The following is a 10,746-nucleotide window of genomic DNA, read 5'->3' as shown; positions in this document are numbered from 1 at the left end:
CATGTCTCAGACTTTGGAGCAGTGTCCCATTACAAGGTTAATGCTACCAAATTTCAGATACGTTGGTGTGAATGGAGACACTCTGGCTTCTCTTTTGCCTAAATTTCCAATCGTACAATGGCCCCTTTCTTATCTTTTTTCCCTGTTTTTCCCTCACTCGGACTATTCTCATGTTACAGCTGGGGCAAATCTAAAGGGATTACCACTTTTTTACTCTGCATTGATTTTTGGGGCCTCTGGTGTTAAACCGGGACATATTCTTCCAATCCCAATTTTCCCTATCTAAGTGGTATGGAGGACTCCACTGGGTGTATAAGATATCCAAAATATTAGGAAGGGATACAGAAGCTCCTTCTCCAATATTATAGGACCCCTTTACAACGATCTATGTTTATTCCCGACTATTCCCCCCTATGTTGGCGAGAACGTGGTAAGCCTGGTTCTTACTTTTATATGTGGTGGCAATGCCCTTCTGTGTACAACTTTTAGATGGCAGTCTCTCACTTTGTTTCTGACGTTATTCAGATCCCATTCCTATTAACAACCCCCTCCCTCCCAACTCCATGTTTTATAGGTTTGGAAATAGAGCAAGTGGAATATGATGAGACTTCGCCCCCACTGTCTCCGCTAGGCCAGGGGCATGATGGGAAATGTAGGCTGTATAAGGGGAATCACATCAGAGGTGAAGGAGAAGACCTATAGAGTCCCGATGGATTGAAATCCCAACAGATGATCTTGTGTTTTGTGTGAGGTATGACTGTGATCACATGAGATAACAAACAATGGTGGAAGCAACAGCAATGCCAAAGGCTGCAACGATCGCTTTTACTACAGGGCGTCTTGAAGGAGTCCAAGCGGCATGGAGTGGACAACCTGCAGTGGTGGCACCTAGGGGAAAAAGGTGGAGCGATGACGTCCTGCACTGAGCTCAGCTCTGTATACAATATATATATATATATATATATATATATATATATATATATATATATATATATATATATATATATATATATATATGTGTTAATTATCAGTGCTCACCTTTAGCACAATAATAAAGGGATTTGAAAATATCTCCCTTCCCATCATGTACTAGGAGGCTGTCATCTTTTGCTTCCTTGGAGATTGTGGCCCCTATTTTATCCAACTCCTCAAATACCTGCAAGAAACGAGGAGTTACAGACATTATCACATTCATAGGGGACAGTATTATAGTAGTTATATTCTTGTACATAGGAGCAGTATTATAGTCAGGGGTGAACCATGGCTTTCTGCCGCCTGAAGCGGACGTTAGAAAACCGCCCCCCCCCCAGGAGGGGGTGGAACGGAAGGGGCGGGGCCAAGTGGAGTGGGCGGGGTCGAGTGGAGCGATCGTCTTTAGCAGGCAGAGAGCAGGCAGGGAGAGGACCTGCTCCAAGCCTGAGTGTGAGGGGCGGCCGCTGGAGCAGCGCTGCTCCAGCGACCTCCTCAATCCACCGCTCAGTGACGGTGACCCTAAGCCAGTCCAGGACAGCTTGCCCTGGACTGGTTTAGGTCAGCAAAAATGCCGCCCTCCCCGTGGCTCTGGCATAGCGCCGCCTGAAGCGGTCGCTTCAGGTCGCCTCATGGGAGGTGTGGCACTGATTATAGTAGTTATATTCTTGTACATAGGTGCAGTATTATAGTAGTTATATTCTTGTACATAGGAGCAGTATTATAGTAGTTATATTCTTGTACATAGGAGTAGTATTATAGTAGTTATATTCTTGTACATAGGAGTAGTATTATAGTAGTTCTATTCTTGTACATAGGGTGCAGTGTCATAGTAATTATATTCTTGTACATAGGAGCAGTATTATAGTAGCTATATTCTTGTACATAGGAGCAGTATTATAGTAGTTATATTCTCGTACATAGGGGGCAGTATTATAGTAGTTATATTCTTGTACATAGGGGGCAGTATTATAGTAGTTATATCTTGTACATAGGAGCAGTATTATAGTAGTTATATTCTTGTACATAGGGGGCATTATTATAGTAGCTATATTCTTGTACATAGGGGCAGTATTATAGTAGTTATATTCTTGTACATAGGGGGCAGTATTATAGTAGCTATATTCTTGTACATAGGGGCAGTATTATAGTAGTTATATTCTTGTACATAGAAGGGAGTATTATAGTAGTTATATTCTCGTACATAGGGGGCAGTATTATAGTAGTTATATTCTTGTACATAGGAGCAGTATTATAGTAGTTATATTCTTGTACATAGGGGGCAGTATTATAGTAGTTATATCTTGTACATAGGAGCAGTATTATAGTAGTTATATTCTTGTACATAGGAGTAGTATTATAGTAGTTATATTCTTGTACATAGGAGCAGTATTATAGTAGTTATATTCTTGTACATAGGGGGCAGTATTATAGTAGTTATATCTTGTACATAGGAGCAGTATTATAGTAGTTATATTCTTGTACATAGGGGGCATTATTATAGTAGCTATATTCTTGTACATAGGGGCAGTATTATAGTAGTTATATTCTTGTACATAGGGGCAGTATTATAGTAGTTATATTCTTGTACATAGGAGCAGTATTATAGTAGTTATATTCTTGTACATAGGGGGCAGTATTATAGTAGTTATAGTCTTGTACATAGGGGCAGTATTATAGTAGTTATATTCTTTTACATAGGGGGCAGTATTATAGTAGTTATAGTCTTGTACATAGGAGCAGTATTATAGTAGTTATATTCTTGTACATAGGGGGCAGTATTATAGTAGTTATAGTCTTGTACATAGGGGCAGTATTATAGTAGTTATATTCTTTTACATAGGTGTAGTATTATATTAGTTATATTCTTGTACATGTGTTTGACACTTACTTTCATATTACACTGGTAGGCATTTTTCGCTTCTTCCACAATGCTCTTTTTGGTCTCAGCAGTCAGCTCCAGGGTATTGAGTCGGGCCCTGTATAGCTGTTTAAACTGGTAAGCGTTTGTGATATTATCAAACAAGTAGAATTGGATTCCTTCCCCGGTGCTGGGTAGGTGTAGGGCTCTCTGGGCCACCTTCTTCAGTACTTGCCCTCCTGACAGATCCCCCATGTACCTAGTGTAGGCGTGACCCACCAGCAACTCTGGCTTGTGATGACCTAGGTAGTGAATCCGGTCCACGTACTCCTGTGTAGCCTTGGGGCACTGTATAATCTTCTTCCATTCTTCTCCATATAAGTAAGCAAGATCTTTCTTCAGTGCTTTCACTCTGAATAATTCTGGGAAATACAATGCAGTGATGGACGAGTTGTCCTTGTTCCGCTCAAGCTCCTCCTCCAGAGCAGAATATGTGTAGTACAATCCTGCGGTGGCCAGCTGTATACAGGAGACAGACAACTGGGGTGTAAATGTTTTCTATTGCTAACTTAATACAATGTCCCAATGGGACCACTCTTTAGTTACATCGTAATTGAAGAACATTACATAGATACTGGTCCCAGAGATAGAAGAGACATTAAATCCAACCAAATGGTTTACCTTAATGGGGTGCTTCAGAAAAAAAAAATCCTAACTTTCATTAAATACGTCCCTGGCTTCACTGGAAATCTGCACAGGTGTTAGTTGCACCAGAGAGGAGTCTGATACGGCTCATCTAAATCATCTCCAGTTAAATATATAGGTTTTCAACTTGTGCTGAGATGTAGTGAAAGTGCCCGGCTAATATACAGTGGATAGAGCTTTTTGCTTACAGCCCCATATTGTGTACAAGTCGGACGCCAAAAGTGGCTCAGTACAGCTGATCGTTCCAGGGGTCGGATGTCTGCCCCCTACTGATCAGGTATTTATGACCTATCCTGAGGATAGACCATAAAAAATATGCCTGGACAATAATAATAATAATAGGAAAGCAGTCATAGAGGAGTGTGGGGATGTTTCGGAGTCATCATAATCAATCTGGAGATCCTATGTCTATGTTCATAATCAGTGACACCAGAGAAAAACAGAAACTGGAGAGGAGACAGGAGGGCAAGAGAAACTCTGAAATGAGTTTACTGTCAAGTAAATTCCTAAATCCTTTTCCATGTCGGTTTTACCCAACAATTTGCTATTCAGAAAGTAATCTCGGCATGTATTTCCCATTTCCAGGTGTATAGTCTTACATTTATTAGTATTAAAGGGGTTCTCCTCAAGATAAGCTATAAATACCTGATCGTGGATACTACACAGCTGGCCCGTGAGCAACCTAACAACAGTACAAGATGTACAGGAGAATTTTTGCCATTACTATATGAAATCCCAATGAAATCTTGGCTCTTCTACATGGTCGCAGACTTCTCTGTGGTTTTCCTGTCTCCTGCTACTTCTACATTTCTAAGTCCAAACCGGAGCCAGGGAAAACTGTTGGGGGGTTAAACATGGTTCTACTGTCAGTGTGGGAGGAGCGAGAATGAGGAAAGTATGGCTGCCGGAGGGTAAATGGTGGAGTGAATGCTGATGCCAATAGGGAGGAGATGGGAAGGAGGAGAATCCTGTGGCCATTATGACAAGAGGTCGTTAGGGGGGAAATGCTGCAGTTAGTGGGAGAAGGGTGGTAAGGGGTAATGCTAAAAATAGTGAAGGATGGGTGGGAACGAAGACAATGTTGCTTCCAGTGGTAGAGGGGTGGAAGAGGGACAATGCTGTTGCCAGTGGGAGAGGGATGGGAAGGGGACAATACTGTGACAAGCAGGGGAGGGGTCTAACGGGGCAATGCTGCTTTCAGTGTAGGAGGGATGGGAAGGGACAGTGGAAGGGACAATGCTGAGGCGGGTGGAGGAGGCATGGTGAGGGGACAATGTTCTTGACAGTGTGGTTGTACTGTGGTATTTATTTGGCATTTCTGGGCAGGTATTTGGGGTTACTCTGTGATATATTTTGCGATCGAGGTTATTTGGGGTTGCTGTATGGCATGTGGTGCAATTGAGATTGCTGCAGGGAATAGACTTACTACCCTGTGTAAGAGGGAGTATGATTTTATGTGTATATGGCTTATATACACATATGATATTAAGTTTTATACATGTATTCAAGTACCTAAACTCCCTTTGACCTTTTATTACACTATGGGGGGTTGGGGGTCATTTGATTTGCTGACTTTGTTCTGATAATGTTTGATTTTTCTTTTGTTTGGGGATGTCCTTGGCCATGTATCTATTTACTATCCTTGGGCTATTGAAATATATATTTATTGGCCCATTGAGGTGTTTATTCACCTTCCTTGGGACAATTGGAGTGTTTATTCACCTTTCTTGGCACCAGTGTCCATTGTCCATTGTGTTTAGCTGAAGGGAAACAAGTTGGCTCAAACTTGTTGGAATGAGACCACTGTCTTCCCCCATCTAACAAGGTATAAGAAGAGCTGACATGTTCTTATGAGTTGGCTTCAACCTAGGACAGAAAGAAGATATCATAGCTGTGTCCAGATATTGCTGATTTTTCCTATTCCTGGGCCATAAGGAGGTGGACGGGGGTCCCCAGAGAACTGTGATGTGAACTATTTTCTTCACCGAAGCTAAGTATAATAAACTTTTCTGCTTTTCTTTCTTCTAATTGTGTGACTATTTCATTATACAGTAATTCCCTTATTAAGAATCATATTCATATGTGGATACACTTACTCATATTTGAAAAGATTTGGTGTCAGAAGTGGGATAAGGACTGTATTATGAAATACTGTACATACTTCATATTTACATGTATTTGTGGGATGTAGGATTGTTAGTTCTATTTGCTGTATTGTATTTACTTCTGGGGTGTTGTGCTATAGCATACGGTCCAGTTAAAGTGATCAAGGGTCTAGCTGTTTCCTAACTTTTGGAAAATGAGAATCAGCATGTAGACCCTCCACTTCCCTCATGGGTACTTAGCTCTGGAAACTGGGCTCCCACCCCAAATGGTGATGTTGAGATAGGTCTGCTACTTAATGTCTGTGAAGCATTTAGACTAAGGCCCCACGGGCCGTATGCGCAGCACTAAAGCGCTTCGGGAAGAACCGCTGCGTGACCACATTGCGGTTCTTTCCGCAGCGCTTTTAAGAGAAAGTTCACAGAGTTTTCCTCTGCGGACTTTCTCTTAACATTATATCTACGGGAAAGCCACCGGCGTTTCCGTAGATATAATTGACATGCTGCAATTTGCAAAGCCGCAACGGCTTTGCAAATCGCAGCATGTCCATGCTGCGATCTTTTCCGCAAAGTGGGGATGGGATTCGCATGAATCCCATCCACTTTGCCTGCACTGTACAACGCAGCGATTTTTCCCGTAGCGTCTCCACTGTGGGCAAATTGCAGCATTTCCGCTCTGTGGGGCCCGGCCTTATGTGGTCCCTAGTCTGAGGTGCTGGTCATTTGTAGTTTCTGAGGTTAGTGATTCTAATGAACTTATCTCCTGCAGCGGAGTCGTCCTTGTAAGACTACATGACTACACTTGAGGATACCTTCAAAGTTTCTGGATTTACTGACCTTCACGTCTTAAAGTAATGATGAGCGTTCATCTATCTTTACTTAGTGCAGTGGTTCCTGTCATAATGTGGATTAAAACACTAATTGAATATGGCTAAACACCATATGGAGCCGTCTCAAACACATTATGAAGACAAAAAAAATTTACTCTTGATAAGGCATATCTATTTATTGAAAACCATTCCAGGTGACTACCTCCTGAAGCTGTCTGAGACCATGCCAAGAATAAGAATTAAGAATCTAAAATATAAAGCCTATTTTTTGTTCTGGGTGTGACCTATAGTCAGTAACTGTTTGCCTCTCTCTCTCAGTGTCTGTCTATAGAATATTTTACAGGATTTTATGAGACTGATATTGATGACTTTAAGACAGGTCATAAAACCTCTGGGATTAGTCTCTAGAAAGAGTTGACGTCTCTCTGGATGACCCAGTACCTCCAGCTGACCTCATCTTCACTCACCTTAAATACTTCCCACTTGATCCGACACTTCAGAAAATCCTTCATAAATCTGGTACCTTGCGCACTATCATGAGATTTTATAGTTGCCTCCTTGAGAAGCTCGGACAGGTCTGTAGGTCTAGGGTGAATAGAGGAGACCTCTGTAAGCATCCACAAAAGGTGGTTTAGTAGTAAATGGCTAGGTATACATTATATATATATACAGTCCTATGAAAAAGTTTGGGCACCCCTATTAATCTTAATCATTTTTAGTTCTAAATATTTTGGTGTTTATAACAGCCATTTCAGTTTGATATATCTAATAACTGATGGACACAGTAATATTTCAGGATTGAAATGAGGTTTATTGTACTAACAGAAAATGTGCAATATGCATTAAACCAAAATTTGACCGGTGCAAAAATATGGGCACCTCAACAGAAAAGTGACATTAATATTTAGTAGATCCTCCTTTTGCAAAGATAACAGCCTCTAGTCGCTTCCTGTAGCTTTTAATCAGTTCCTGGATCCTGGATAAAGGTATTTTGGACAAACAATTCAAGTTCAGTTAAGTTAGATGGTCGCCGAGCATGGACAGCCCGCTTCAAATCATCCCACAGATGTTCAATGATATTCAGGTCTGGGGACTGGGATGGCCATTCCAGAACATTGTAATTGTTCCTCTGCATGAATGCCTGAGGATTTGGAGCGGTGTTTTGGATCATTGTCTTGCTGAAATATCCATCCCCGGCGTAACTTCAACTTCGTCACTGATTCTTGAACATTATTCTCAAGAATCTGCTGATACTGAGTGGAATCCATGCGACTCTCAACTTTAACAAGATTCCCGATGCCAGCATTGGCCACACAGCCCCAAAGCATGATGGAACCTCCACCAAATTTTACAGTGGGTAGCATGTGGTTTTTCTTGGAATGCTGTTTCTTTTTGGACGCCATGCATAACGCCTTTTTTTATAACCAAACAACTCAATTTTTGTTTCCAAAATGAAGCTGCCTTGTCCAAATGTGCTTTTTCATACCTCAGGCAACTCTATTTGTGGCGTACGTGCAGAAACGGCTTCTTTCTCATCACTCTCCCATACAGCTTCTATTTGTGCAAAGTGCGCTGTATAGTTGACCGATGCACAGTGACACCATCTGCAGCAAGATGATGCTGCAGCTCTTTGGAGGTGGTCTGTGGATTGTCCTTGACTGTTCTCACCATTCTTCTTCTCTGCCTTTCTGATATTTTTCTTGGCCTGCCACTTCTGGGCTTAACAAGAACTGTCCCTGTGGTCTTCCATTTCCTTACTATGTTCCTCACAGTGGAAACTGACAGGTTAAATCTCTGAGACAACTTTTTGTATCCTTCCCCTGAACAACTATGTTGAACAATCTTTGTTTTCAGATCATTTGAGAGTTGTTTTGAGTAGCCCATGATGCCACTCTTCAGAGGAGATTCAAATAGGAGATCAACTTGCAATTGGCCACCTTAAATACCTTTTCTTATGATTGGATACATCTGGCTATGAAGTTCAAAGCTCACTGAGGTTACAAAACCAATTTTGTGCTTCAGTAAGTCAGTAAAAAGTAGTTAGGGGAATTCAAATCAATAAAATGATAAGGGTGCCCATACTTTTGCACCGGTCAAATTTTGGTTTAATGCATATTGCACATTTTCTGTTAGTACAATAAACCTCATTTAAATCCTGAAATATTACTGTGTCCATCAGTTATTAGATATATCAAACTGAAATGGCTGTTGCAAACACCAAAATATTTAGAACAAAAAATGATTAAGGGTGCATGCACACTACGTAACGCCGGGCGTGTATGAGAGCCGTACACGCCGGCGTTACAGCAGGGCTGCCGAACACTTCCCATTCACTTCAATGGGAGCGCTCGTAAACGCCGCTGTTACGAGCGCTCCCATTGAAGTGAATGGGAAGTGTTCGGCAGTCTGCCGTAATCCCGGCGTGTACGGCTCTCATACACGCCCGGCGTTACGTAGTGTGCATGCACCCTAAGATTAATAGGGGTGCCCAAACTTTTTCATAGGACTGTATATATATACACACACACACACACACATCATATATAGACCCACAATATACAAGGCACAAATAGTACACGACCTCCACACTGTGACTACCACCATTACATCGCATAGTGAATCAAAGACAATAGCCACGCACTACACAGACTTCTAACCTCATAAACATCACATTACGTAAAGGGTTTTCTGAACCCAAATTTATTTTTTTATATCCATAACCTAACCATGACTACAGGAGCGGACGGCGCATGCTTGCGTAAGCGGCCACAAAAAAATGGCCGCCTGCATGTGAAGTTGGCTCTGCCCACGGCCCGATGGCAGAGCCGACTTGCGCATGCATTGAATTCTGACCCCACCCACTGGAAGAAGACGAGTGAAGAGGCCGTTGCTGATGAAGATGGAGGCGGCACTGGAGAGAGCTGTCTCGCAACATTGGGGACGCCCCCAGTGCTGCGAGAGAACTCATTTGCATACTGACAAAAACAGGGATTTCAAGCAAACGGCGGCGCGCAGAAGACATGGAAAGGTAGGAGAAGAATAGCCTTTCTTAAGGCTATTCCGACGTGTTAGTGAGGAAAAAAAAAGCATTTGAATAATAGGATCCCTTTAAGGTTTTGTTAAACCGTTCTACTAACCCGTCTGGAGATGGTAAACAGATGTACGTAACTGTTTGATATTAGAGTTTACACATTAGACATGAATGGGGTATCCTGATCTGTGAGGATCTCCTTGGGCAGATCCACTCGGCAAAACATGGCGAACAACTCTTTGGCTATCAACTTTGCCGACGTGTGCCGTAGTGGAATATATCAGGCCTTAGTCAGCTGACCTCCCCGATGTGGGCCTTTACCATACACCCTTTAGCTGCCTGGCTGGAACATACCTGTCCTCCCACACCACACCCTTCACTTTCTCACAATATACATCAATCTTTTTCACTTTCATTAACAAAAACAACAACTCTTGCACAACAACAGACGTCTGTAGTGACTAAAGCAGCAAATAACTTGTCGAACGACTGAACGGATGCTGACATCAAGAACTACCATGTTGCAACAACTACACTACAATGTACGTCACAGCAGTGGGTAGTCACCATGGCTTGTTCTAGCTGTGCCGGAGCCTGACATTGGGGCAAGGATACATAGAAATGTTAATAGATGGTGCTCAGATATACTGGATATTGATCTGCCCCATGTACTAGTTATCAGCAGGGATGGGATATACGGCAGATGTCATATTGAGGCATGTTCTATGCACTCACCTGTATGCAGCCCTGCATATGACATGGGGAAGGGGGGGCACAAACTTTATGCTAGAGAGACGACACAGCAGCAGAGAGGGGTCCTGACCACATGAGCTAATAATCTAAGAGGGCAGAATAATGATAAATGACCCCCCCCCCCCCATGTGTACACCACGGTGGAATGTGGCGAAAATAGATAGATAGATAGGATGTAGATAGATAGATAGATAGATAGATAGATAGATAGATAGATAGATAGATAGGAGATAGATAGATAGATAGATAACAAATCGTACAAGCACATCCACATACAGTAACAAGTAACATTAGAGGCATACTCCCATGCACATAACTATTTTTATATTTCTAGATAATTAAAAGTTAAATATTTTTGCAAATAAGTAATTAAACATTTTGCAAAGTTTTAAGATTTTCTCTAAATATCTTGCGGTCACAGTCTGTTGTCTTGATCGGTTTATAATAATACACCTAACACCTATCTAGCCGAAGTCCCTCTGTTATATAGTCTAC

At 41.9% G+C, this 10,746-nt stretch overlaps 1 protein-coding gene across 3 annotated transcripts in view; it reads right to left on the bottom strand.

The window, feature by feature from the left end:
* Positions 1–709: 709 nt before the first annotated feature.
* Positions 710–10,746, bottom strand: part of HMOX2 (heme oxygenase 2) — a 35,702-nt gene continuing 25,665 nt past the window's right edge. For 2 of the 3 annotated variants that reach the window (XM_075285525.1, XM_075285526.1), the window contains exon 6: positions 710–888. In XM_075285525.1, the coding sequence (XP_075141626.1) occupies positions 764–888 (125 nt within the window). In that variant the 3' untranslated portion in view covers positions 710–763. The remainder of the gene's footprint in view (positions 889–10,746) is intronic. The other variant, XM_075285524.1, reaches the window with a different exon arrangement.

Source organism: Leptodactylus fuscus, chromosome 8, assembly GCF_031893055.1.
Source record: "Leptodactylus fuscus isolate aLepFus1 chromosome 8, aLepFus1.hap2, whole genome shotgun sequence".
Taxonomy (NCBI): domain Eukaryota; kingdom Metazoa; phylum Chordata; class Amphibia; order Anura; family Leptodactylidae; genus Leptodactylus; species Leptodactylus fuscus.
The sequence above is the reverse complement of the archived record's forward strand: the minus strand, read 5'-3'. Positions and strand labels throughout refer to the sequence as shown.